Source organism: Sphaerodactylus townsendi, linkage group LG01, assembly GCF_021028975.2.
Source record: "Sphaerodactylus townsendi isolate TG3544 linkage group LG01, MPM_Stown_v2.3, whole genome shotgun sequence".
NCBI classification, from domain to species: domain Eukaryota; kingdom Metazoa; phylum Chordata; class Lepidosauria; order Squamata; family Sphaerodactylidae; genus Sphaerodactylus; species Sphaerodactylus townsendi.
The window spans coordinates 7,726,306-7,754,082 of record NC_059425.1 but is presented as its reverse complement, the minus strand read 5'-3'; the positions used below and the strand labels follow the sequence as shown (position 1 = coordinate 7,754,082).

The 27,777-nt window shown below is 49.1% G+C and overlaps 2 protein-coding genes across 2 annotated transcripts; one reads left to right on the top strand and one right to left on the bottom strand.

Annotated features, from left to right (window-relative positions):
• Positions 1–6,571: 6,571 nt before the first annotated feature.
• JTB (jumping translocation breakpoint) lies at positions 6,572–14,939 on the top strand. Its single transcript, XM_048510338.1, has 5 exons — positions 6,572–6,710; positions 7,917–7,957; positions 8,989–9,074; positions 12,071–12,144; positions 14,417–14,939. The coding sequence occupies exons 1-5, from the start codon at positions 6,649–6,651 to the stop codon at positions 14,571–14,573; spliced, it is 420 nt and encodes a 139-aa protein (XP_048366295.1). The 5' UTR covers positions 6,572–6,648; the 3' UTR covers positions 14,574–14,939.
• A 5,336-nt stretch (positions 14,940–20,275) lies between these two features.
• On the bottom strand, positions 20,276–26,744 carry LOC125440504 (cocaine- and amphetamine-regulated transcript protein-like). Its single transcript, XM_048510350.1, has 3 exons — positions 26,459–26,744; positions 21,076–21,159; positions 20,276–20,583 (listed from the first exon to the last, which is right to left on the bottom strand). The coding sequence occupies exons 1-3, from the start codon at positions 26,594–26,596 to the stop codon at positions 20,476–20,478; spliced, it is 330 nt and encodes a 109-aa protein (XP_048366307.1). The 5' UTR covers positions 26,597–26,744; the 3' UTR covers positions 20,276–20,475.
• Positions 26,745–27,777: the final 1,033 nt, after the last annotated feature.

Here is a 27,777-nt window from a genome sequence, read left to right as displayed (position 1 = left end):
GTTCTGTGGCGAAACCTGCTGGAATTACAGCTTCCGGGTTGGTGAAACAAACCCTCCCTGGCTTGTTGTGACTACTGATGGGGGGTGGGGGGAGAGTTGGAGGCGTTGTGGAATCAACACATATGGCCCTGCCTGTAGGCAGAGGGCTTGTGCAAAGAAGGGATTTAATTTATACGCACCTTGTTATTTCTGGGACTCTATTCAGAGCACAGTCCCTTGGCACTTGTTTAAAGGATCTTTGAAAAATAATCTTCTTTACTCAAGAGTTATTCAGCTCAATGAGAGTGTCGTTTTCACATCAGAGGCCAGGTGTGTGTGTGTGTGTGTGTGTGTCTTTCACAGGTTAGCAAATGTCAGTAAGACCATTTTTTAGAATCATAGAATGATAAAGTTGGAAGAGACCCCCAGGGCCATCAAGTCCAAAACCCCCTGCAATGCAGGAATACATAATCAAAGCACTCTCCACATATGTTCATCCAGCCTCTCTTTAAAAAACTCCAAAGAAGGAGACTCCACCACACCCCGAGGTAGTGCAATCCACTGTTGAACACCCCTGACTGTCAGGAAGTTTTTCCTGATGTTTAGGGGGAATCTCTTTTCCTTCCCCTTGAACCCATGACTCCTGGTCCAAGTCTTTGGAGCAGCAGAAAATAAGCTTGCTCCCTCATCAATATGGCATCCCTTCAAATATCTAAACATGGGTATCATGTCACCCTTTAAACCTTCTCTTCACCAAACTAAACATCCCCAGCTCCCTAAGTCTCTCCTCGTAGGGCATGGATTCCAGACCTTTGACCATTTTGGCTGCCCTCCTCTGGACCCATTCCAGCTTGTCAATATCCTTCTTGAATTGCCCAGAACTGCACACAATATTCCAGGTGAGGTCTAAGCAGTGGTGGGATCCAAAAATTTTAGTAACAGGTTCCCATGGTGGTGGGATTCAGACTGTGGCGTAGCGCCAATGGGGCTGGGCGGGGCACGATGGGGGCGGGGCATTCCTGGGCGGGGCTGTGGCAAGGACGCAGCCGCTGCGCCGCTCCTTGGGCGGGAAACGAATGCACACAGTTGCAGGCTGCCAGTCACACCGGTGCACCTCCTGCTAGACTGCTTCCAGTTCTGCGCGCTACTGCTGAGAGGAGGGGCGTAACTAAGGCAAAAATCACGTGGCAAAATCACCAATTAGTAACCCGCTCTCAGCACACACAAATAATTAGTAACCTACTCTCGGGAACCTGTGAGAACCTGCTGGATCCCACCTCTGGGTCTAACCAATGCAGAATAGAGAGGTACAATTACATCCCTCAGTCTAGACACTATGCTCCTATTAATACAACCCAGAATCGCATTGGTAATGCATTTAAAAGTGTTTTTTCCTGTTCAAAAGGACAGCACTCTGTGTATGCTTGAAGCAGTTGTTGTAAAACTAGGTGCCTTTTTGAAAAGGATGAGAGGTGTTCTGCGCTGTGGGCCAAGTTAGTATAATGATTGAAGAAGAAGAAGTAGTAAGGAGGAGGAGGAGGAGTTTGGAATTATATCCCCCCCCTTTCCCTCCTGTAGGGAGACTCAAAGGGGCTGACAATCTCCTTTTCCCTTCCCCCATCACAACAAACACCCTGTGAGGTGGGTGGGACTGAGAGAGCTCAGAAGAACTGTGAGTAGCCCAAGGTCATCCAGCTGGCGTGTGTTGGAGTGCACAAGCTAATCTGGCTCCCCAGATAAGCCTCCACAGCTCAAGTGCAGGGAATCAAACCCAGTTCCCCAGCTTAGAGTGCACCTGCTCTTAACCACTACGCCACTGCTGCTCTCTGATATGTTCAGACTACAACTGGGCTGCCCTACATCATCTCCCCACTCAGCCATTAAGCTTCCTGGGTGTTCCATGGGCCAACTGAGATCCTATCACCCTAACCCAATTTCATAGGCTTGTTTCAAGGATTGAAAAGGACGCTGTTCATGCTTCCCCGGGCTCCTTGGGGAAATGTAAAGATTGTTTATGTATCCGGCACGTGTTCAGGCCCTTTAAAAACAATCAGCTGGTTCTTTTTGCAAAAGATATGCAAACTTATTGTGTGCCTAGTCAGAGACTTTGGCCCCAAACGCTAGAAACTTGGCATCAGTAGCCTTTCTATGGCTACCAATCTTGATCCTCCTTGATCTCAGATTGCAAATGCCTTAACAGACCAGGTGCTCAGGAGCAGCAGCAGCAGCAGAAGGCCATTGCTTTCACCTCCTGCACGTGAGCTCCCAAAGGCACCTGGTGGGCCACTACGAGTAGCAGAGAGCTGGACTAGATGGACTCTGCTCTGATCCAGCTGGCTTGTTCTTATGTTCTTAATGGTAAGGAAAAATCCCTAACCGAAGCCCATGTTGACTGGCAAAGGTGTATGTGTGTGGGGAACATCTCTTGGGGCATTGCCACCCATAACCCATGACAGTAGGGCCAGCCCACTTTGAGGGCTGGGAGGGAGGGGCCGCTGCCATTGTTCTGAAGGGCTTTTGCCTTAGCAGCAACTCCTGTATTTGAGAGGCGAGGAAATTAGGGCTGCCAATCCTGGGCTGGGACATTCCCCTACTCTCGCTATTTTATCAATTGCATTTAGCCCACATATAAAGTGCAATACATAAAGTGCAACCAGTGAAAAGTGCAAACAGCATCAGAGCCTAAACTCTTACAATGCTACACATGCGGTTGATGCAGCGCGCTAGTTGTTTGTGTAGTCGTGAACGTTGCATTCATTGAGAAATTTATACATTCCCCTACTCTCCCCAGGTTCTGCTCTCAAACGGCCAGATATTTTCCCACTCAGAGCTGCAAACTCTAATTCACACTGCATCGCAAGAGTCGATGCCCAAACTTGGGTCAACTCAGCCAAGGCCTCAAAGAGTAGCCGTGTCTTGTTTGGAGCGCCATTTTTGAATATGCCTTCTTGTAGAAACCAGCCCAGCTGTGGGCGGGGGTGGTGGTGGTGCTGTAAACTGGTGTGCATGTTTACTATATGAAGGTGAGTTTTTCCTGGTATGCATGCATGGGGGGTGGGATAAGGGTCCATAATAAAATCCAACTACAAAAGTAATGTGTTAACTTCCATGTAGATCAACCCAAACAACACTGTGTTATGTGCAAGCCGAGTATGCAAACCAGGTGTGTGTGTTTTTTAAATGCAGAAGGAGGCAAAAAGGACTTCTCACACAATGTTGATTGTGTGGTCCTTTTGCTCCAAACGGAATTGCTTGACTGGCTTCAGAGGGTGCGGTTGTAACCTCAACTTATGGGTTCTGTGGGGCAGAATTTGGAAGGAGTTTGCAACAACTAAATTTTAAACCAAATGGTTTACTTTTCTTAACATATAACACTTAACATTTAACATAACACTTCAAGATCCTGTTAAGTTTCATTCCAAGTCCTTCTAATTACAGCCTGGTAATGCCAAGTCCATTTCTTCCTGCTGGTGGCTGGCTCATGAAAACTCCAGAGGCTTGGTGTACTGGATTCGAGATGATGAAGGTCCCCAAAAGAACTCTCACCAGTCCCACGCAAAAAGCCCTGAAACAATAAATTCTAACATTGACAGTGTAGCAAAAATGAACAACTCCCTTCCCACTAGTTCCCAACAACATTGCAGTTACCTTAAACAAGGTGTTAAGAGCTTATAATAATATATCCAGGTCCCAGCCTGGTAGCCTCGCTTCCTCCAACGTCATGAGTTCTGCAGCCTTCTGCTTCTTTCAGACTCCACCCCTTTCTGGGTCGTCCCATTCTTAACATAAGGGTTACACCGGTGGTGGTGAACCTATGGCACGGGTGCCAGAGGAGGCACTCAGAGCCCTTTCTGTGGGCACACGTGCACAGAGTTCATCATGGGGGGGGGGGCAGAAAATCACCCCCACACACACACACATCTAGGCTGGCCTGAACACGATCCTTTACCTGGGAGTAAGCTTGGTTGCTGGCAATGGGGCTTCTGAGTAAACCCTCCTAGGGTCGTGATTCACCCATTCGAAGTGTTGCACAGTTGCTTCACCAAGCTTACTCCCGAGTAACGTGTACCTCTGAGCCAACTGTTTTTTCTAAACTAAAACCTCAGTATTCAGGTTAAATTGCCGTGTTGGCCCTTTGCGATAAATAAGTGGGTATTGGGTTGCAATTTGGGCACTCGGTCTCGAAAAGGTTCGCCATCACTGAGTTACACAGTCACAATAAGAAAGCCAGCATGGTATAGTGGTTAGTGTGGTGCTGTTTGCCTTTAAGAATTTGAGTTGATGGGCGAAGTTAAGAGACCCCAGAAAAGCAGCTGGACTTGGCAGTGAGAGACTTAAGACCGAGTGCTTCTGGTTAACTGGTAACTGTTTTAATTGCTCTTATTCTTAGTGGTTCATAAAATTGTTTAAAACCACTACAGGGCATCCTGCCATCCATTGCAACAGTTAATGTCAGACTAGGATCTGGGAGACATACGTTTGAATCCCTGCTCTCCTATCAAAGTTCATTGGATGACCTTGGCCTAGTTCAGTGATAGCGAACCTTTTCGAGACCGAGTGCCCAAATTGCAACCCAAAACCCACTTATTTATTGCAAAGTGCCAACGCAGCAATTTAATCTGAATAACCCGCTCGAGCAGGGGCCAGCCTGCTGTAGCCCCCAGCAAGTCCCACACCTGCCACTCTGCACCTCTCTAGCATCTCTACCGCCTCACCTCCCCCCGCCCCCCGGGTAGCAGCCGCCTGGAGCACAGGCACCAGGCCCACCAGCCGAGTCCTCTCTGCTCGCTGAGGTGCATGCACATCAAGTCCAGCGGCCCAGGCCAGCCTAGATGTGTGTGTGGGGGGGCGATTTCAAGACAAACTCTGTGTGCGCGTGCCCACAGAGAGGGCTCTGAGTGCCACCTCTGGCACCTGTGCCATAAGTTCGCCATCACTGGCCTAGTTGTTTCCTCTCAGCTGAACCTACTTCACAAGGTTGTTGTTGTAAGAACAGAAGGAGGGGAGAGCACTGCTGTAAGACACCTGAGGTCCCTGTCTGACAGGAAAGTGCGATATGAATAAATAAATGTAAAATAAACAAGGACTCGTGTCCCCAGAATGTTGCCATCTCCACTTACCATAAATGAAGACTGACCTATATAAGAATATCTTGCCCACCAAATCACCCATCATCTGTTCCTTTGGTGGAAAACTTTGGAAACCTACAATCTTGGAGAGCTACGCAAAATCAGAACATGTCAGTATAATGTGCTTTATACATGCTGTGAAGGCAGCATGTACCTCTCAATACTTGAAGGCAATGAATTGTGCCTAATTTTCCTCAGATCTTCTTTTCTTCTCGGCTCGTCAGCTTTTCTGTATACATTGGGTGGTGCTCTTCTGTTGTCCCATCCTGTTCCTCTTTAAAATAAAAATTTAACGGAACCGGCTTAGGGACCTGAAGTGATCCCCACTCCCTTCACTCTCACTGGCAGATTCTGTATGGGCCCAGGGTGCAGCAGAGCCAAAGTTATGGACCCTCAAAACTGTAGCCCCCATCTCCTATTAGCTCCCATTGGAAACAATGGGGGATGCAGCACCCCCTTTGGGAGTCCATAACTTTGGACTCCTGGAACCAAACCTCACCAAACTTGGGGGGTAGCATAAGGACAGTCTCCTGACGATACGCTGGCATTTTGGTGCTAATATGTCTAAAAATGCACCTCCTGCAGGCACCAATGTCCTGGTGCAAAAAAAATTTGGTCGTGGTGGAGTGGCCACCCATGGGGGGGGGGGGCATCCAACTCAGGTTTTGCCCAGGGCTACAGTTTGCCTCGTTACGCCCCTGATCCTAACCAAGCACAGAAGTGCCAAACTATCGATACCACTGTATTGTCGAAGGCTCTCCAAACTATCAATACCACTAACAGCCACCAGGGGGCGATGATACCCGTTGCCCAGGCATAGGCTGGGAATTCCACAGGTAGAGCAGCCCTTGTGCCTCAGACAGCAAAGAAAGGTGGAACTGACCATCACCTACTGAGCTAAACTCTAAGGAGGTACATATGAAAAAACATTGTTTCTTCAGATAACTATAAGATCTATTTTGAGTTGGGTGTTAAAGTGATACACCACCTCTTCAGAAGCCTGCTGAAGAAAGACTTACAGATACACCTGGTGAGGTAGGTGGGGCAGAGGTGCCAGGAGGGGAGGGCTGTCCCTGGTACATTTCAACCTGCCACGCGACTTCCCTCCCCCACTTCCCAAATAATTGATGTGGCTCAATTTTTGCAGCAATAACAAGGATACATAAGTTTGAATCCCTGCTCTCCTATCAACGTTCATAGGATGACCTTGGCCTAGTTGTTTCCTCTCAGCTGAACCTACCTCACAAGGTGGTTGTTGTAAGAACAGAAGGAGGGGAGAACACTTAAGATAACTTCGCTGGAGTTTGTACGCGGCCCAGTCCTATTCATTTCTACCTGCTGCGATTGGAACCTGAAGTTTTTGTTGAGCACCATGAGGACTGTACCCCTTTGGCAGAAGGCCCGATATAGTGCTCCTCCTCCGGCGCCTGCGCAGACGCCTTCCTCTGTCCCTTCCCCAGAATGCTCTGCGGCGCCCAAGATGGCGGCGCCCATGGAGTGAGGCGGAAGTAAACAAGGGGAGAGCCCGTTTCCAACGACGATGGGGCCGAGATGGCGCCTTGTGGTGGCGGCGCTTGTGGGGCTCCTGGTTCCGCCTCCGCGGTAAGGGGTTGGGGGCGGGAGGCGGAACTAAAAAGAGTTTTCTCTTTTCTCACGGCTCCTTAAATGCTAAGAATGACAGCCCAACAGCTGCGAAATGTGTATAAGCTTGCATCAATTGCAAAAGCGTCGGGATGGCTACTCCCTACTGTGGCTGGCTGTTTTGTTGTCTGATCATAAGACAAAAGACTTGGTTTTCCACCGCCTTTGGGAGATTATTGGGGGAATCTCGCACTAGGTAAACAAACCCCAGGCCTGGGGGGCCAACAGTAGGAAGCGTGTTTGTAAGTTGCCAAATATTACGTTATTAGGGAGGGGGGGGCGGAGAGAGAGAGAGATTGAGCCGTGGAGTTAAAAGAAGAAGAGTTTGGATTTATATCCCCCCTTTCTCTCCTGCAGGAGACTCAAAGGGGCTGACAATCTCCTTGCCCTTCCCCCCTCACAACAAACACCCTGTGAGGTAGGTGGGGCTGAGAGAGCTCCGAGAAGCTGTGACTAGCCCAAGGTCACCCAGCTGGCGTGTGTGGGAGCGCACAGGCTAATCTGAATTCCCCAGATAAGCCTCCACAGCTCAGGCGGCAGAGCTGGGAATCAAACGCGGTTCCTCCAGATTAGATACACGAGCTCTTAACCTCCTACGCCAAGGCGATGAAGTTACAGAGAAGAGAAGGTGAAGAGGTGACATGATACTGTAGAAACAGAAGTAAAATATGGTCCAGAAGCGTTTGGGGCTGACCAAAGTTTTCTGGTTTTAACATAGCCCAGGCAAGACACACACCCTCCCCAAGATAATTAAAGAACCGAGAAGAGAAAGACTTAACATACGCCTCTTTGCTGCTGTCTCACAGATAATTTCTCTAAGGAAAGGAGATTAGAATACCAGGTGGAAGCTGTTAGCTTTTTGTAACAAGGTTTGTTGGAATTGTAAATACTGAAGCCAAGGAGTGTGTCCTGTGGTATTATTTCATTGCAGATCTCAAATTTATGCAAGATAATTGTAGTGACTGTTCATAGGAATTGTAATATCTGCTAATGATAATAGGTGGTAAGTTACTATCATGCCTACGCACAGCACCAAGTTCTAATTCACAATTGCTCTGATGCAAAAAATGAATTTTTTTATCATGGAATTGTTTTCCTTCCTATGGAGAATGCCCAGTGAATTATCTGATGCCTTCTAACCTGTCTGCTTTTCTCTTCTGTTTGCAGATTGGAGGCTGCGGCTTCGGAGAGTGACGGGAAAACGATAGGTGAGAAGCGGCAGTGGGGTTGCCATTTTCCCGAGGGGGACTGAAAATCAGTTCCCATTGAGAAAATGGCTGCTCTGGTATCTTGCTGAGATCCCTCCCTTCCTCAAACTCTGCCCTCCTCAGGCTCCATCCCTAAAATCTCCAGGAATTTCCCAACTTAGCAGTGGCCACCCCAGGTGGGAGGCCCGGCTCCATTGGCTCCTTGTGCTTCTAGCTTTCCTTTATGGAAAGCAGGTTGCTGTGCGAGGTGTTTTTATGACAGGCAGCACGCTCTTTGGAGAGCAGGAGGATTCTAATCTGCAGAACCAGGTTTGATTCCCCACTCCTCCACCTGAGTGGCGGAGGCTTATCTGGTGAACTAGATGTGTGTCCGCACTCCTACATTCCTGCTGGGTGACCTTGGGCCAGGCACAGTTCTCTCAGAACTCTCTTAGCCCCACCTACCCTTCAAGAGGTCTGTTGTAGGGAGAGGAAGGCAAAGGAGCTTGTAAGCCCCCTTGAGTCTTCTTACAGGAGAGAAAAGCAGGGTATAAATCCAAAGCCAACTTCTTGTAGCCCTCTATCTCGGGGACACTGCTTTTTTATTTATATGTTAAAGTATTTATATTCCTCCTTTCTTTATGGTTCAAGATTGCATCTAATGATAAACTTTCAGTCTAAAAGCAAAAATGAAATTGCAAATGCCAATTACCTTCTCCCTCCACCCCTTAAAAGATGCCTGCTCCTTCAATCTTCCTCAAAAGTCCTGACAAACAGGAAGATCACTAAGGGGGGACCCCCACATCTTCAGGAAGCCCATTCCCCAGAGCCGGGGAAGGCAGGGGATCTGGTTCATGCCGGATGTGCCAAGTTCAGTGGTGGGATGTCCAATATGACTGCCCGACAACTGTAGTTGGCACTTAGGAATATAAGAAAAGAGGCAGTCGAAAGGTTGAGACAAAACATGCCCCCTGAATAAAGAGGGGTGGAGGTGGGGGGAGGATCCCTTTGGGGTGTTGTAGGATGCTGACCTGCTGTTTTGATTCCTGCAGTGAATGTGTCCAAGGCCACTCTGTGTTGGCGGACGGAGGACTTTGTGGTGACCCATCCATGTTCCCCGTGCTCCAGTTTTGAGGCGGTGAGTGAGCCTTTTATAGAGTATGGGGGTAAGGCTGGCCACAGTCCAACGTTTGTGATAAGCTAAGAGTTGCTTTTGCACTTAGAAGCCTTGACCTTATCAATTCCAGGGCTGGATTCTTCAGGTGGAGAGTTCAGGACTCCTTTGTAGTGCCTGCTTAGACAGCAGTGCTCTGATCAGTCCCCTTTGTTGGTCTACCCCATTGGCCAGCTGCTTGTGAAGGGTTGGCAAATCCCCTTCTTTTAGCTGGCATCTTCAAATTTATATTTTTCTTTGGAAAGGGGTCTAAATGTACTAATAAACAGCCAAGGTACACATTTAGTTGGAGGTGCCTGCAAAAGAGCAAGAAGAAGAGTTTTGAATAATATCTCCTTTTCTCTCCCGTAAGGAGACTCAAAGAAGAAGAAGAAGAGTTTGGATTTATATCCCCCCTTTCTCTCCTGCAGGAGACTCAAAGGGGCTTACAATCTCCTTGCCCTTCCCCCCTCACAACAAACACCTCACAACACCTCACAACAAACACCCTGCTGAGAGAGCTCCGAAAAGCTGTGACTAGCCCAAGGTCACCCAGCTGGCGTGTGTGGGAGTGCCCAGGCTAAACTGAATTCCCCAGATAAGCCTCCACAGCTCAGGCGGCAGAGCTGGGAATCAAACCCGGTTCCTCCAGATTAGATACACAAGCTGCTAACTGGAGCAGCAGTGGCGTAGGAGGTTAAGGCTTCGTGTATGTCTGGAGGAACGGGTTTGACCTCTCTGCTCTGCAGCAATAACGGAGAATTCCAGACAGGCACTCCAGCCTGGTGTTTTAGTCAGCTCTCAGCCTCTGGGGAAGTGTTTTGTTTGTGAGAAGGCTGGGAGATTGTAAGCGCTGTGGTCTCGAAGAGAGGATAAATCAAACTCCTCCTCCTCCTCCTCTTCTTCTTCTTCTTCTTCTTCTTCTTCTTCTTCTTCTTCTTCTTCTTCTTCTTCTTCTTCTTCTTCTTCTTCTTCTTCTTCTTCCTACGCCACTGCTGCTCCTTACAAGGGGCTTACAAACTCCTTTCCCTTATTCTCCCCACAACAGACACCTTGTGAGGTATGTGGGGCGAGAGAGTTCAGTGAGAACTGTGACTAGCCCAAGATCACTGCAGGCTTCATGTGGAGGAGTGGGGAAACAAACCCAGTTCACCAGATAAGACTCTGCCACTCATGTGGAGGAGTGGGGATTAGAATCCAGTTCTCCAGATTAGAGTCCACTGCTCTTAACCACTACACCATGCTAACTCTCAAAAGAATAAGACTGAGCTACTTGTCTCTGTGTGAGCCAGCTGAGGGCATGCCTCCTGGTAAGAAGGAGGAGAGTCTGAAGCAGTATCTCATGCAGAGGCACAGCAGGCCGCCGCCTCTGATTAGTTGGTAGCTCTGCTGTATCTCTGCCTTGGCAGCCAGTGAATGAGCCATTCCTACCTCTAGGGAAGGGGCTGTGGCTCAGTAGTAGAGCATCTGCTTGGCATACAGAAGGTCCCAGGTTCAATCCTTGACATCTCCAGTTAAAAAGAGCAGGGAGCAGGTGATGTGAAATATGTCAGCCTGTGACCCTGGACAGCCTCTGCCAGTTTGAGTGGACAGTACCCATACACAAAAGGTCTAATTCCATAGAATCATAGAGTTGGAAGAGACCACCAGGACCATCAAGTCCAACCCCCTGCCATGCAGAAACACACAATCAAAGCACTCCTGACAGATGGCTATCCAGCCTCTCTTTAAAAACCTCCAAAGAAGGAGGCTCCACCACACTCCAAGGCAGTGAATTCCACTGTCAAACAGCCCTGACAGTCAGAAAGTTTTTTCTGATGTTTAGACGGAATCTCTTTTCCTGCACCTTGAATCCATCACTCCTGGTCCTGGTCTCTGGAGCAGCAGAAAACAAGCTTGCTCCCTCACCAACATGACTTCCCTCCAAATATCTAAACACGGCTATCATGTCACCTCTTCAGCTTCCCTTCACCAAACTAAACATCCCCAGCTCCCTAAGTCTCTCCTCGTAGGGCGTGGATTCCAGACCTTTTACCATTTTGGTTGCCCTCCTCTGGACCCGTTCCAGCTTGTAAACCTCATTGCTTGAATTGATTGCCCAGAACTGAACACAGTACTCTAGGTGAGGTCTGACCGATGCAGAGTAGTAGTATAACTCCTTCCCTCGATCTAGACACTATACTCTTACTGATGCATCCCAGAACTGCATAGGCTTTCTTGGCTGCCGTCTAAAAAGCAGCCTCGTGTGGCACTGCAGGAAGCTTCCCTTCCCCCTCCCTGTATGAGTGCTGATTGGACAAAGCTGAGAACGCCAAATCATGCTGGTGTTCAGCCATCAGCCTCAGCCATACTGAAAGATGAGAGGATAGACACACCCACCCTGTTTTTTCTGTCAATGAATCTGTGCGAGTAATTGTGAAGAGGCAAAGAAAGAGCAGGGGCTATACTTGGTTCCCTTCATAAGAACATAAGAAAGAGCCTACTGGATCAGGCCAGAGTCCATCTAGTCCAGCACTCTGCTACTCGCAGTGGCCCACCAGGTGCCTTTGGGAGCTCACGTGCAGAAGAAGAAGAGTTTGGATTTATATCCCCCCTTTCTCTCCTGCAGGAGACTCAAAGGGGCTTACAATCTCCTTGCCCTTCCCCCCTCACAACAAACACCCTGTGAGGTAGGTGGGGCTGAGAGAGCTCCGAGAAGCTGTGACTAGCCCAAGGTCACCCAGCTGGCGTGTGTGGGAGTGCACGGGCTAATCTGAATTCCCCAGAGAAGCCTCCACAGCTCAGGCGGCAGAGCAGGGAATCAAACCCGGTTCCTCCAGATTAGATACATGAGCTCTTAACCTGCTACGCCACTGCTGCAGGAGGTGAAAGCAATGGCCTTCTGCTGCTGCTGCTGTTCCCGAGCACCTGGTCTATTCCCGAGCACCTTCCCCACAAGGGTGGATTTATTGTCGTTATTAAACATGTGCTCCTGATTGCAGAAGAGGACTCCGGAGTGCCAGGTGACCGGCTTCATAGAGCACATCACCTGTGGCAGGAAGCAAGAAATCAAGAGGTGAGTGCCACCCTGCTGGCTTCCTCCAACCCCAGTGTCCTGTTTCTGACAGTGGTCAGAAGTAGCACTGGTGAAGGTACAGGCTTGGGAGATTCAGTGCGTTGAAGACAGTGCGTTTGACAAAGTTCCTCACCAGAGACTGTTGAGAAAACTCAGTAATGAGGGAATAAGAGGGGAAGTCCTCCTATGGATTAAAAACTGGTTGAGAAACAGGAAACAAAGAGTGGGTGTAAATGGGAAGTTCTCACAATGGAGAGATGTCGGGAGTGGTGTCCCCCAAGGATCCGTTTTGGGACCAGTGCTCTTTAACCTATTCATAAATGACCTGGAAGTAGGGGTGGGTAGCGTGGTGGCCAAGTTTGCAGATGATACCAAATTATGTAGGGTGGTGAGAACCACAAAGGATTGCGAAGAGCTCCAAGCGGACCTTGATAAATTAGGTGAGTGGGCTAAGAAATGGCAAATGCAGTTCAATGTAGCAAAATGCAAAGTGATGCACATAGGGGCAAAAAATCCAAACTTCACATACACGCTACAGGGGTCAGTGCTATCAGTCACAGACCAGGAAAGGGATTTAGGCGTCTTAGTTGATAGTTCCATGGGAATGTCAACTCAATGCATGGCAGCTGTGAAAAAGGCAAACTCTATGCTGGGGATCATTAGAAAAGGAATTGATAATAAAACTGCAAAGATTGTCATGCCCTTATATAAAGCAGTGGTGCGACCGCACTTGGAGTACTGTGTCCAGTTCTGGTCGCCGCATCTCAAAAAGGATATTGAGGAGATAGAAAAAGTGCAGAGAAGGGAAACAAGGATGATTGAGGGACTGGAGCACCTTCACTATGAGGAGAGGCTGCAGCGTTTGGGACTCTTTAGTTTGGAGAGGAGGCGGCTGAGGGGGGATATGATTGAAGTCTACAAAATTATGCATAGGGTAGAAAATGTTGACAGAGAGACATTTTTCTCTCTTTCTCACAATACTAGAACCAGGGGGCATTCATTGAAAATGCTGGGGGGAAGAATTAGGACTAATAAAAGGAAACACTTCTTCACGCAACGTGTGATTGGTGTTTGGAATATGCTGCCACAGGAGGTGGTGATGGCCACTAACCTGGATAGCTTTAAAAGGGGCTTGGACAGATTGATGGAGGAGAAGTCGATTTATGGCTACCAATCTTGATCCTCTTTGATCTGAGATTGCAAATTCCTTAGCAGACCAGGTGATCGGGAGCAACAGCCACAGAAGGCCATTGCGTTCACATCCTACATGTGAGCTCCCAAAGGCACCTGGTGGGCCACTGCGAGTAGCAGAGAGCTGGACTAGATGGACTTTGGTCTGATCCAGCTGGCTTGTTCTTATGTTCTTATGTTCTTAAGAGAGACCAAGGGGAATCTCTGCTAGGACTTTGGCGGCCTTCCGATTCCCCCATTGAAAGCAGGGGGCCCCTTCACAAGTCTCCGAGTGAACGGAGGGCGGGTTGGCGGTCTTTAAAGCTGGTTAGGACTCGGATGGGAGACCCTCAAGGAACACCAGGGTTGCTACACAGAGGCAAGCCCTGGCAAACCAACTTGTCTTGCCTTGAAAACCCGGCTAGGGGGGTGGGGGGTTGCCTTCAATCAGCTACAACCTGATGGTGCTTCTGAGATTCGATGGGATCAGGCTAACCTGGGCATCTTGGTCGGGGTTTTACATATTGTAGTGCTGTAGGAGTAGTTGTTGTTGTTTAGATTTATATCCCACCTTTCCTGCAAGGAGACTCAAGGTGGCTGACAAGCTGCTCTCCCTTCCTCTCCCCACAACAGACACCTTGTGAGGTAGGTGGGACTGAGAGAGTTCTGAGAGAACTGAGACTAGCCCAAGGTCACCTAGCAGGAATGTAGGAGTACGGAAACACATCTGGTTCACCAGAGAAGCCTCCGCCACTCAGATGGAAGAGTGGGGAATCAAACCCGGTTCTCCAGATTAGAATACACCTGCTCTTAACCACTACACCACGTTGGTTCTATAAATTATGCCTCCCTGGAATTTATTCCACCCCAAAAAAATCTCAAACATTTCCTCTGCCAGGGAATTGTTTTCCGCACAGGGGATTGCTGCTGTTACGGCTTGTGGAATATATCTTTAGTTACCCATTGGATTCAGCACAGTGGCTGTGGTTTGAAAGTTTGATGATAGGCATTCATCTTTGCCCTACCCTTATTTCTCCTGACTGTTTTGTTGCAACCTTCCCCCAGTCCCTTAGCCACACTGACCTTCTCTTTTCCTTTCCAGCTGTCGCTCCGTTGAGATGGAGGCGCACACCTTTTGGAAGTTTGAAGGGGCCATGATCGGCTTGGCTGCCTTCTTCGCCCTGCTGGTGGTGTATCGGCAGCGGATGCTGGACCGAAAGGCCCTGGAGAAAGTGCGCAAGCAAATCGAGTCCATCTAGCCACGTTCGCACCCGCTTCTTTTTGGTCACAGAAGGTGGCCGGCGGAGCTGATGCACGAATCCCCCTTTGGACTGTGGAGGTGAACGCGGTTGCCTCTCTCCTTGGTGAGAGTTCCCCCTCTGGCCACTTGGGAGTGCTGTTCTCTCACTGAAGGACTGGAACTGCGCCAGGAGGGCATACACAAACAGCTGCTCCTGGTCTCAGATACCCTGATGCTGGCAAAGAAGACTGCATTTATTCCCACTACCACCCCTCCGCACCAGGGGACTTTAATCCCCTGCATAGCCAGTCTGGCACATATTGGGCTTGGCATCTTGGCCCTTCTCTCTACTTCTGCCACTATTTATTAAAACAAACGTACCGAAGAATCTGGCGGCCGTGTCTTTGTCCCGAAAGGAAATGGGGCGTGTGGTGGGTGCTGCAGTTCGTACCGATCTTCACCCTTTTGTCATCTCGACAACTGAGAAAGCCACGCTATGTTCTGTCACCTGCCTTTTCTGGTCTGGCTGCTTCCTCTCAATAGGGTATTTATGCTTTCAGTCTGTTATCATTGAGGTGATAAAAAATGCTTCCAATGGATCGCAAGGCCTGAGCATAATGAAGTCTGGGTTTAGCCAGTATTCAGAAAGGAGATCCTGCAGGCAACCCCGTGGACACTATACTTTGTCTCACAAAAAGATGTTAGTAGATGATATATTCCTCCGGCACAGAACTCAACATGCTGAATCTTCTTTGTTGTAGAATTCTCTGCCTGGGTCCTAATGCCTACCTAGGCCTGTTCCCCTCCATCTGTTTGAAAGTGAACTTTAAATCTTCTTGTATCAATATGCCACGTTCAGTAATGCACAAAATAATGGTTTTGATAAAGGCAGTTCGTAAAAATGAATGAAAATTCTCATATTCGTTTGGTACTATATTCTAATGTGGAAACATACAGTTTTCTCAACCTCTGCACCTCATCTGACCACTCAAACATCTTTATCTGAGTCAGAGTAAACCCTGATTTCTGTCAAAGAAGAAGAGTTGGATTTATATCCCCTCTTTCTCTCCTATAGGAACCTCAAAGGGTCTTACAATCTCCTTGCCCTTCCCCCCTCACAACAAACACCCTGTGAGGTAGGTGGGGCTGAGAGAGCTCAGAAGAACTGTGACTAGCCCAAGGTTACTCAGCTGGTGTGTGTGGGAGTACACAGGCTAATCTGAATTCCCCAGCTCAGACGGCAGGGTGGGAAATCAAACCCGGTTCCCCCAGATTAGAGTATACCTGCTCTTAACCACTACACCACTGCTGCTCTGCAGGAAGAAGAAAAACAAGAGTCTGGATTTATATCCCACCTTCCTCTCCTGCAAGGAGACTCAAGGTGACTGACAAGCTCCTTTCCCTTCCTCTCCCCACAACAGACACCTTGTGAGGCAGGTGGGGCTGAGAGAGTTCCAAGAGGACTGTGACTGGCCCAAGGTCACCCGGCAGGAATGTAGGAGTGCAGAAACACATTTAGTTTACCAGATAAGTCTTTGCCACTCAGGTGGAGGAGTCGGGAATCAAACCCAGTTTTCCAGATTAGAATCCACCTGCTGTTAACCACTACACCATGTCATAACAAGGGGATGGTGTCCTGATTGATCCCTAGAAGTTGCAATCTTCACTTTTGGTGCCGTTCTGTTCCACAAGACGGTAAAGGCAGGGGCGGAAGAGGGGACGAAGGACAGCAAATCTCTCCTCCAAAGGCACTGAAAGCCTACAAGGGCCCAAAACAGCTCAAATGGCTCTGCATTTATCTGTGGTGGAGCTTTTGAAATACTTCGTGCAATTTGGGGTTGCTGCATCTGGAAAAAGTGCAGATGGGAGCAGACAGTACAACAAAGCATTAGAGCTGAAGACTCGGGGCCCTTTCAGTTTAGAATAAGGTCAGCGGGGGTGTGGGTAGACGTCATGCAGGTTTATAAAATTACACACGACTAGGGAGAGTGGAATGAGAACTTTGCCTTTCTCTCTCCAAATGCTAGGGCTCAGGAGGTGGGGGGAGGGGTGCCATGAAGTTGATGGGTAATAGATTTAGAAGGAACATAAGGAAATACTTCTTTACTCAACGAGTGACTGAAATGTGGAATTTACTTCCAGGGGATGTAGTGATGGCTGTGAGTATGGATGAAAAAGAAGAAGAATTTGGATTTATATCCCCCCTTTCTCTCCTGTAAGGAGACTCAAAGGGGCTGACAATCGCCTTGCCCCCCTCACAACAAACATCCTGTGAGGTGGGTGGGGCTGAGAGAGCTCCAAAGAACTGTGACTAGCCCAAGCTGGCATGTGTTGGAGTGCACAAGCTAATCTTGTTCACCAGGTAAGCCTCCACAGCTCTAGTGGCAGAGCAGGGAATCATACCCGGCTCTCCAGATTAGAGTGCACCTGCTCTTAAGCACTACAGCACACGTTGATGAAGATCTCTGTGCCCTGTTTGTTGACGCTCCAGGGCTACTGGTTGGCCACTATGTTGAACAGTGTCTCGGACTAGGTGGGCTGCCGATCTGCCCCAGCAGGCCTATCCGTACGTTCTGCTGAACAAATCCTTGATCTGCCCCTTCTCCATTAAGCAGGGGCTGCTTTCATCTGAGGCTCCCAAAATGATGGAGCTGGGAGCGTTTGGAGGCCAGCTTGCCGGGTTTTTATCTTGCTGAACGACCAGCCTCTTTCTCCTTAAGTTACCGAAAAGGCAAGCCTTTGCATTAAAGGAAAGGCCGCAACCTCAAGACTGAACAATACGCCTCGCTGTTATTCTTGCTGCATTCCAAAGGGAGGTGCCACAACAACATTAGCAGCATCAATGCCACAAGCACCATGCAGAGTGGCTCAGAGGGACTTAACTCAGTGACCAGCTGCTGCGGTGTCCAAACCTGAACATCTGGTCCCTGCCGCAACAACCTCTGCTGGTATGGAGGAGGGGCGTTCCCAGGGGGTGGAGCCAACTTCAGTCGCCTTTTGGCCCAGGAATGCCCTCTACACTGGCAGCCAAATTACGCCACTCAAAAGTGTGACGTGAGTCATTGTTCACAATATTCAATAGTGTATAGCGGGTAAGCTCCAGAACACAAAAATGTATCCCGCTAACACACAAGCCTCAATACAAAGTGCACAGTGTGTTTATTGTGCTAGTGTGATTTCCAAACATCCACTTATCACTATACCTACCGTGTTTCTCTGAAAATAAGACAGTGTCTCATATTAATTTTTGCCCCCAAAGATGCGCTATGTCTTATTTTCAGGGGATGTCTTGTTTTTCCGCTCCACAGCTGCATGCTCTGGTGTTCTGTTCGACGGGCATGCTCCCAAACAAAAACTCTGCTACGTCTTACTTTCGGGGGATGTTTTATATTTAGCACTTCAGCAAAACCTCTACTACGTCTTATTCTCAGGGGATGCCTTATTTTCGGAGAAACAGGGTAACAGACTACCGCTATTTGCTCTAACGCCTAATTCCAGCACATAACAAATGCTCTATGTCCTTAACTATTCTTTCTATGTCTAATTGTATGTTTAATTGTATGTGAATATGTTATGGGTAAGAGTTGTGTGTTTGGTAATAAGCATTTGTTATGTGTTGGAATTACGCATTAGAGCAAATAATGGTAATCTGTTAGGTATAGTGGATGTTCGGGAGTCACAATAAACGCACTGTGCACTTTAGATTGAGGCTTGTGTATAAGCAGGATATATTTTTGTGTTCTGGGATGTAAGTTGACGTTCCCAATGGGATCTTTCATGCAGTCTTTAAAAAAAATATTATTGTCCCCTTACTGCATTGCCAGAAACACCACTGGAAGCCACGCTGGTTCGCTACTGTGGTGCCGTTCCCAGCCACTGTTCTACCCCACCCTTTGAATTGAGCTGTAGGTGCTGCTAAGTGACCAGTCCCTCCCCCAAAATACAAGCGTGTGGGTTGTCAAAAGTTTTTTCAATAGCATCCTCAAAGGCTTCCAGGGCTGAAATCAACTGCCTGTTGTGGCTTTTTGGGGCAGTGTGGCCAGGCCACAACCACAGAGCCCAGAAAACCCACCACACCCAGTGTCTTGATTGCCTTCTGCCACCCAGAGGCCCAGGTCACTCTGGGAGCATTATCTGTCTTGACCAGGTAAGCGTGCCCCTGAATAAGTCCTTCAGATTCTGGCAGAGTTGTGCTGACCCGCCTACGACTGGCTCTTTTGCCGTTTGTTTTCACACAAACGTGCTTGAAACTAGGGTGTTGTGGATTTTTCTGGGTTGCGTGGTCGCGTTCTAGCAGCATTCTCTCCTGACGTTTCGCCTGCATCTGTGGCTGGCATCTTCAGAGGATCTGATGGTAGTAAAGCAAGTGGAGTATCTATACCTGTGGGATGTCCTTGGTGGAAGAAAGAACCATTTGCACTGGTTAACAAGTGTGATGGGTGCAGCTTGCAAGTGTAATTTGCATGTGTTAAGTGGAATCCAGTCATCTATATATATAAAAAGCAAACAGTGACTTTGTTAGTCACTCCCTAATGCCGAAATGGCTGGACAGATCGCCCCCAAATTTTCACAGGATGTCCCTCCCTGTTGCGGGCAGGTAATCGGACCTTCAAATCGCCGAAAGTCCATACCTGAGCCAGGTAAAACGTCTTTTTCCTGGCGCACCAGGCCATGAAGCTGGCTGTGTTTAACTGTCACCCTTAGAATGTTCGTGCAGCCTGTCTGTCTGTGGCCTGAGGGCTTGGGATGAGGGCTTAGGATGTTCGCTCAGATGGGCAGAGATGAGCAGTGAAAACAGTAAATAGGTAATGCTGTTAGGTAATACGAGTGGAAGTGAAACACATACACAATTTGCCGTGGTGGAGGCGTCAGGTGGGAGTTCCCCTCACACGCATGAGTAACTTTCTCACCTCTCTGTGCCCTCACCCACTCCTACCATGCAACACATCCAGCTCATCGCATCACACACCTCACTCTGCCTTCCTCTCACATCCAACCACCACTTACCCACTTCCTCACCCATGATTTGCCACAGCTCTCTTTTTTTACTAAAAGCCAGCTGGGAGTTTGCCCTTTTCTTCTAAGAAAATCCTGAGGCTGGGGGCGAACCAACACTACCTGCTCCGCTTCTTTTGCATCGTGGCTCCTTTTAAGGAACCCAGGGAGCTGGCTCCTGCGATCTGAGCGCCTCCCACCCTGCCTCTGCTTTGGCCTGACTGGGACAGCCTGCTTGCCCCAGTTCTGCCTTCCCCAAGCCAGGACTGTGCGTGTCAACCAGCCTCATGGACAGCGGGATTCGCACTCTGGACAGTTCCGTTGTGGAATGGGAAGGGTTACCTTATACTACAAAAACAAGACACCACCATATAACAATGTGAATTGAAAAGGGAAAGAGGGATTCCATTTGACCACCCCAAAAGGCTATGCTGCGGATCATTGGACCTGCATGGACATCTGTGTGGGTTGCGGACTGTGATGAGAAGGACAATTGCCACAGCAGCGCGTGGCCGGGCCCCACTAGTTTTAGCATATGCATAACACTGAAGTTGCACAATCAAATTAGTGAGGGCATCTGCATAGCAGGTGCTTGGCATCTTAATCCATTTGATTGCTTCTGGCAGAGAGACGTCCTGTGTCTGGGTGGTCTTCACGGACCATTGTCTTGATTTCCCCTGCAACTTTGCCCTCCAGCCCCAGAAAATAGAAAATGCACTCTGCGCATGCTCACAACCTTATTTTTTTATTAATCCCCGTTTTCCAAGACTGTGGTTTGGGATTCCGGGGAAGCCCTCGGCTGCCTTTCCACTTTGGGGACCAAAGCGTTGCGACGGCGCGGGGGAAGCGGACGAGGGAAGTCGCTGCTTGGGGACGGGGAAGTTATCGAGCCGCACTTCCAGTTGGTTGGCGCCCCTCTTAGTTTTTCACAAGCACTTGAGAAGGAAAGTGTTGCAGGCCGATCGCCGGGGGCAGTCGCACAGTTTGCCGATCCGGGCCCCTTTCTTCACTGCGCACGGTTCGCCGAAGGAACACTGCAAGGCAAGGCGGCGTGTTAGGACGGGCGACCCTTCGGAGGGACCCTTCTCAATTCTTAGCTCACAGATCGGTTGGGGCTTGCCTGTCTGACTCTGTGAGCCGGGAAGCATGGCTAGATATCTGGCGTTTGCTGAGGAATTGCCTGTCCTGACTAATCCAATGTCTCAGTTTTGTAGCCCATCTCTGTTAAGAGGCCTGTTGCCCAGTTAGTGAGTTTCGTCTACCTTTCAACCGGTTACAGAAATTCATCTCCATCTCCCCCACAGCTCAACATCTACGTTTCATGGAGGTATGGAAAGGAAGTTACTTTGCAAAATGACTTTACAATTTTACAAGTTATTAATTGGATTGGTCACGCTCATCCTCACAGCATGAATGGTCCCGTCCCCCCCCCCCCCCCGGCCACGGCCCTTGGCCCAAATCTTCTGCTTCACGACTCCCCCCGCATCCCCCACACACATCAGTGGCTCTCCAATCAGCACACCCACCTTTGGGACTTGATTGAACTTCTTTTCCCACGTGGAGACTGTCTTGTGTTGGAGCTTCTCAAGAACATTCTGCAGTTCTTCCAACTGGAGGAGAGAGAAAAATGGAAGTTCCCTGAGCAGTAAGCCGGGAAAGAAGGCCTGCCAGCCCCTCTCTGCCTCTTGTGCTGGGGATGAGATTTGCCCCATATGGTAAGAAGGGGCATTAAGTCACATAGTCCTCCCTCCCTCCCTCCTTTCTTTCTTTCTTTCTTTCTTTCTTTCTTTCTTTCTTTCCCTTCTCTTCCTTCCTTTTTCCTTCCTTCCTTCCTTCCTTCCTTCCTTCCATCCATCCATCCTTTCTTTTCTTCCTTCTTTCCCTCCATCATTTCCCCTTTCTTTCTTTCTTTCTTTCTTTCTTTCTTTCTTTCTTTCTTTCTTTCTTTCTTTCTTTCTTTCTTTCTTTCTTTCTTTCTTTCTTTCTTTCTTTCTTTCTTTCTTTCTTTCTTTCTTTCTTCTCCTTCCCCTCCCTCCCTCCCTCCCTCCCTCCCTCCCTTCCTTCCTTCCTTCCTTCCTTTCTTTCTTTCTTGACCAGGTAAGCGTACCCCTGATTCATTCTTTCTTTCTTTCTTTCCTTTCTCTTCCTCCCTTTTTTCCTTTCTTCCATCCTTTTTTTCCTTCCTTACTTCCCTCTCTCCCTCATTTCCCCTCCCTCCCTCCCTCCCTCCCTTCCTTCCTTCCTCCCTTCCTTCCTTCCTTCCTTCCTTCCTTCCTTCCTTCCTTCCTTCCTTCCTTCCTTCCTTCCTTCCTTCCTTCCTTCCTTCCTTCCTTCCTTTCTTTCTTTCTTTCTTTCTTTCTTTCTTTCCCTCCCTCCCTCCCTCCCTCCCTTTCTTTCATTCTTTCTTTCTTTCTTGTCGAGGTAAGCGTTCCCCTGATTCTTTCTTTCTTTCCCTTCTCAAGAAAGGGGGGAGAGAAAGGGGGGAGAGAAAGGGGGGATATAAATCCAAACTCCTCCTCCTCTTCTTTCTTCTTCTTCTGATAGCACGCTAGCCTTTCTTGTCCATCAAAACAGGGCAACTAGATTTACTCAGCCAACGATGCTGTGAGTGCCATTTCTGTTTTGTTCCTCCATGCCAGTGCCGGCAAGCCGTGGCGTAAGAGGTTAAGAGCTCGTGTATCTAATCTGGCGGAACCGGGTTTGATTCCCCGCTCTGCCGCCTGAGCTGTGGAGGCTTATCTGGGGAATTCAGAATAGCCTGGGCACTCCCACACACGCCAACTGGGTGACCTTGGGCTAGTCACAGCTTCTTGGAGCTCTCTCAGCCCCACCCACCTCACAGGATGTTTGTTGTGAGAGGGGAAGGGCAAGGAGATTGTAAGCCCCTTTGAGTCTCCTGCAGGAGAGAAAGGGGGGATATAAATCCAAATTCTTCTTCTTCTCCTTTTGAAATAGTGATAAAATAGCATTGTTTCAAAAGCAGCGCATGAAATGACATGTGGGGTACCTGTCAGTTGTTCAGCCGGGGGGGGGGGGATACTCTTGGTAGCAGCTTGGCTGCTGCGAGTCTGTTCTGCTCACGGAATTGCTTTTCTCTAGCACAAAGAGGGCTCTGTGCTCGGAGTGGGGTGGTGGTGAGGGATGGGATGACTGCTACAGATCTGTATTTGCCAATAACCCCCACCCCTCGAGCACTTTGCATTTGCACAACTGAAAATACGTAACTTGAATGCCATGCCGATTAATAATCTGTAAAGGTTCTGCCACTCAAACACTGGTGATTGTGAGTTCGATTTCGATTTCGAATACCTTTAATGGCATATAAATTGTTTAAGATTAACTTAGCAAGATAATAACAGCCTTTACAACTTTACAACTTCTGACGAGTTAAAATAACACCATTTAAAAATTTAGCCACCGCTTCCAACAGCTCGTAGTTGTGGCTGTTTAAAAGATATATAACCTTCTGTTTATCTGTAATGCCTTCACTTCCATGCAGGAAGGGGATTATGTGCTTCTTCCTACCTATATCATAAAAAGGACAATTCAACAGCATATGAGATACTGTTTCCACAGAACCCATGCCACACGGGCATTTCCTTTCTTTATGCGGGATTCCAAGGTGGCTGCCCAAGGCTACAGCGGGAAGAAGGTAGGTATTTACACCTAGCTAAGGTGATTGCTCTACGCCACCGGGCCTCAACCAGGAGATAAAGGTACTGGGCTACAATTAATCTGTCCACAGGTATTCCCAGAGAGATCGGGGAACAGGTTTTATTAGCTTCCTCTAGCATCTGTTGAAACTCTCTGTCAAAAAGTCTCTTCTTGATAGCCCCATAGACCTCCTGCTCTGTTAGCATTAGCAGGTCCTCCAATAATCTGTAAAGGTTCTGCCACTCAAACACTGGTGATTGTGAGTTCTTTGTTAGCAAGTGGCACTCAAAGACACACCATGTGTGATTGTTTCAGTGCACTGACAAACAAATATTGCACATAAACACACTGGCTGAGCGGTGGAAACGGGGCCTTTTCGGTTGTGACCCCTAAACTTTGGAATTCCTTCCTGCAAAGATTTGCGTTGCCCCAAATCTATATTCTTTTAAGCACCAAGCAAAGATGAAATCCCCTCCACTTCTTACACCCCGCAGCAGCCGGATTTAGCACTCCTCGGCAGAGTTGCTCCAGCCGAAGACGTTGATATTATCCTGTTTTGTTCTGATGTGCTTTAAGGCAGCTGCTTCATTTGTTCGCTGCTTTTCAAAATGGGTATTTGTCTCTGGCTGTCCCCCGCCTCGCCTCTGCAGTTGGGAGCCCGGAAAGCAGGGCTTGTGAGGCAATTCTTAGTTGGCGGACGTGAGAGGAAGAGTCCTTAAAGTATCCTGGCTCCACGCTATTTAAGGCTTTAAGACACAGGTGTCAAACTCGCGGCCCTCCAGATGTTATGGACTACAGTTCCCATCATCCCCTGCCAGCATGATGCTGGCAGGGGATGATGGGAACTGTAGTCCATAACATCTGGAGGGCCGCGAGTTTGACACCTGTGCTTTAAGGATAAGAGCTTGAACTCTGAATTGTGCTCAGCAACAAATCGTCCAACCGAGTGGATTTTTTTTACCAGCACTGGAGTGATATCGTCCCCTGTATCCCATCCCTGACTGCTGTCTGGCTGCTGCCTTTTGGAAGAACTGAAATTCCCAAACCATTTTCAAGGGCAGCCAGATAGAGGCTGGGAGGATTCATCTCCTCCCGAGTAACCCAGCTCGCTTCCTGAAGTCGAACTCGCCTTTCTTCTGGCCAGACTCCATGAGATTACTTACGGTATTTGATATTCACTACTCAGCCAAAACAGCTCCCAAAACAGACCCTATCCCAGTGGTGGCAAACCTATGGCACGGGTGCCAGAGGTGGCACTCAGAGCCCTCTCTGTGGGCATGCACAGAGTCCCCCCCCCTCCGCCCACATATCTAGGCTGGCCTGGGCCGCTGGGCTCGATTATTAGCATTAAACCTAAGACATAGTTTTGGGGAGGCAGTGTAGGTAACCCTGTTAAGTGCTGTCAAACCCCACTGATTTTCATGCGAAGAACTAAAGCGTGACCTGGGAGTACGCTCGGTTGCTGGCAATGGGGTTTGCTTCTCAGTAAACCCTTCTAGGGTCATGATTCACCCGTTGGAAGAGTTGCACAGGGGTTTCAAAGCAAAGCCACTGACTACCACCAAGCTTATTCCCAAGTAACGCACGCCTTGGAGCCAACCGGTTTTTCGAAACTAAAACCTCAGTATTCAGGTTAAACTGTGTTGGCACTTTGCGATAAATTCGCAAAGGTTTTCAGGTTAAACTGTGTTGGCAGTGTTGGCACTTTGCGATAAATAAATGGGTTTTGGGTTGCCATTTGGGCACTCGGTCTCGAAAAGGTTCGCCATCACTGCCCTATCCTACAGGCAGATTCAAGACCTGGTTTCTGAGCAGAATCAAACAGCTCAAGTGGTAAGAGTCCTTGCTTTGCATGCCAAAAGTCCAGAGTTAAATCCACAGCTTCTCCAGTTAGAGAGAGGGGGGCGGGGACTGTTGGGTTGCAAAACCCACTTGTTCAAAGATAAAACGAAAGACAGACCCCGCCTGAGATCTGGAAGAGCCGCAACCGGTCAACACAAGGATGGATGGAGCAAAGGGCTCGTTTGGTAGGTCTGCTTTATGCAGTCGCCACCCGTGCCGTCAACAGGGAAGGATGGTGGAAAGGGAAACAAGTAGAAGAAGAGTTTTGGATTTATATCCCCTTTTCTCTCTTGTAAGGAGACTCAAGGGGGCTTACAATCTCCTTTCCCTTCCCCCCCTCCACCCCACACAACAAACACCCTGTGAGGTGGGTGGGGCTGAGAGAGCTCTGAAGAACTGTGACTAGCCCAAGGTCACCCAGCTAAGAACATAAGAACATGCCAGCTGGATCAGACCAGAGTCCATCTAGTCCAGCATTCTGCTACTCGCAGTGGCCCACCAGGTGCCTTTGGGAGCTCACCTGCAGGAGGTGAAAGCAATGGCCTTCTGCTGCTGCTGCTCCTGAGCACCTGGTCTGCTCAGGCATTTGCAATCTCAGATCAAAGAGGATCAAGATTGGTAGCCATAGATTGACTTCTCCTCCATAAATCTGTCCAAGCCCCTTTTAAAGCTTTTAGCTTTAAAAGGGGCTTGGACAGATTTATGGAGGAGAAGTCGATCTATGGCTACCAATCCTAAAGCTTTTAAAGCTGGCATGTGTTGGAGTGCACAAGCTAATCTGGTTCACTAGATAAGTCCACAGCTCAAGGGGCAAAGCGGGGAATCAAACCCGGTTCTCCAGATTAGAGTGCACCTGCTCTTAACCACTGCACGGCAAGCGCACTTGTGTGTGCCTTTAAGATCTGATCCAAAGAAGTATGAATCTGCAATTTGGCATGGCATGGGCAACTAACCCCATCAGCTGTGCATTGTTGCACAGATCTGTCCAACCCCCCCCCCCCCCCTTTTTGTCTTGCCCCCCCCCCCCTTGCTGGCACATGAAGTTGCTTCCGACTGAATCAGACTCTCGGGCCAGCAAAGTTAGTATTGCCTTCTGTGACAGGCAGCCGCTCTCGGATTCAAGCAGAGATCTTTCGCATCTCCTTCTGCCCAGTCCTTTAACTGGAAAAGCCTGGGACCTTTTGCACCTCAAGCAGATGCTCTACTACTGAACCACAGATCCTGCCCATTGCCGGTATGTTTTGCAGCTCCTGCTCTCTTGCCAGGTGTAGCTTCCCTGGCGGGGTCGCCTCATGCCACTTTGTCCCTGTCTTAAGCACCCTCCCCGGCCCCCAAAGGGACCCCACATCCAGGGAGGCTGCAGACCCTGGAAGAAGTTGACGCAGGAGGGCCAACAAACCCCCATTTACTCACCAGCTCCTTCTCGTGTGGCTGGTACGAGTGCTTGAAAGGGAACTCCTGGGGCGAGTCGGCAGCCACGTCGAACCCTCCGTGAGCCACCCAAAGCAGGAGAAGGACGAGGGCCACAGAGCCCAAGTAGCTCCTGGACATGGCGGCTGGACTTCCTTCCAGATGGCTACAGAGGAGCACAAACCCAACCGGCCAGGAGCTGTCCTTGGTGCTGAAGAACGAGTCCTGCCTGCCTCCAGCTTAGCAGAACAGAAATAACCTTCCAGCATTCTGCCCAGCCCGTATGGTGTGGGAGGGGACTCAGCGCTACAGCCTCGCCCTCCCAATCCAGCCTTCTCCCCAGGGGCATGTGCTGGTAGGAGGTGCGGGCAGACAACTCGGGGCACAAGGCAGGGAGCGAGAGAGGAGACAGCAGGGCTTTGGGGTGGCTTTTTGCAGCTGGGCTACGGGTCAGATATTCATGAGCCGTTTACTTCCATGATGGCAATTTGGCAAGGGAAGGAGCGGCATGAAATTGAGCGGAGAGAGACTCATCCGTCATCTTGGGCCAGATCCAACAGCCGCCCTGGGCAAAAACATTCCAGAGAGGTTCTCCATCTCTGTCCAATAATTCTTGCACTATCCATTGATTGCAGTCTCTCTTGATCTGATTACAGGCCTGGTTTGCTTATTATGAGAATTAATCATTCCTGTGGGATGTTTTGGTGCTCAAAGGCGCTTGAACACGCTACGTTCGTGTAGCTCTCCTTCAGTCCTGAGTCTTTCTGTTCTTCTCTTCCATCTGAGGGGCCAATTCTGCAGGGAAATATACTGGCCTGCGTGTGTCTAAACATAACAGCTGACTTATGGTGACCCCAGCAAGGGGCTTTCAAGGTGAAAGGGAAGCAGAGGTGATTTGCCATGCCCTTCCTCCACAGAGCCTTCCTTGGTGGTTTCCCTTCCAAGGGACGACCCTGCTAAGCTTCCAACAAACAGGGGGCTTTCAAGGCAAGTGAGAAGACGAGGTGGTTTGCCATCAAGGGGCTTTCAAGGCAAGGGAGAAGAAGAGGTGGTTTGCCAGCAAGGGGCTTTCAAGGCAAGGGAGAAGAAGAGGTGGTTTGCCAGCAAGGGGCTTTCAAGACAAGGGAGAAGAAGAGGTGGTTTGCCAGCAAGGGGCTTTCAAGGCAAGGGAGAAGAAGAGGTGGTTTGCCAGCAAGGGGCTTTCAAGGCAAGTGAGAAGACGAGGTGGTTTGCCAGCAAGGGGCTTTCAAGGCAAGTGAGAAGACGAGGTGGTTTGCCAGCAAGGGGCTTTCAAGGCAAGGGAGAAGACGAGGTGGTTTGCC

Coding starts and splice junctions, on each gene's coding strand:
- JTB (XM_048510338.1), top strand. CDS start 6,649: ATGGGGCCGAGATGGCGCCTTGTGGTGGCGGCGCTTGTGGGGCTCCTG. Junction 6,711..7,916: donor CTCCTGGTTCCGCCTCCGCG/GTAAGGGGTTGG, acceptor TTCTGTTTGCAG/ATTGGAGGCTGCGGCTTCGG. Junction 12,145..14,416: donor AGGAAGCAAGAAATCAAGAG/GTGAGTGCCACC, acceptor TTTCCTTTCCAG/CTGTCGCTCCGTTGAGATGG.
- LOC125440504 (XM_048510350.1), bottom strand. CDS start 26,596: ATGTCCAGGAGCTACTTGGGCTCTGTGGCCCTCGTCCTTCTCCTGCTT. Junction 21,160..26,458: donor AGCCACACGAGAAGGAGCTG/GTGAGTAAATGG, acceptor TCTCTCCTCCAG/TTGGAAGAACTGCAGAATGT. Junction 20,584..21,075: donor AGTTCAATCAAGTCCCAAAG/GTGGGTGTGCTG, acceptor CTTGCCTTGCAG/TGTTCCTTCGGCGAACCGTG.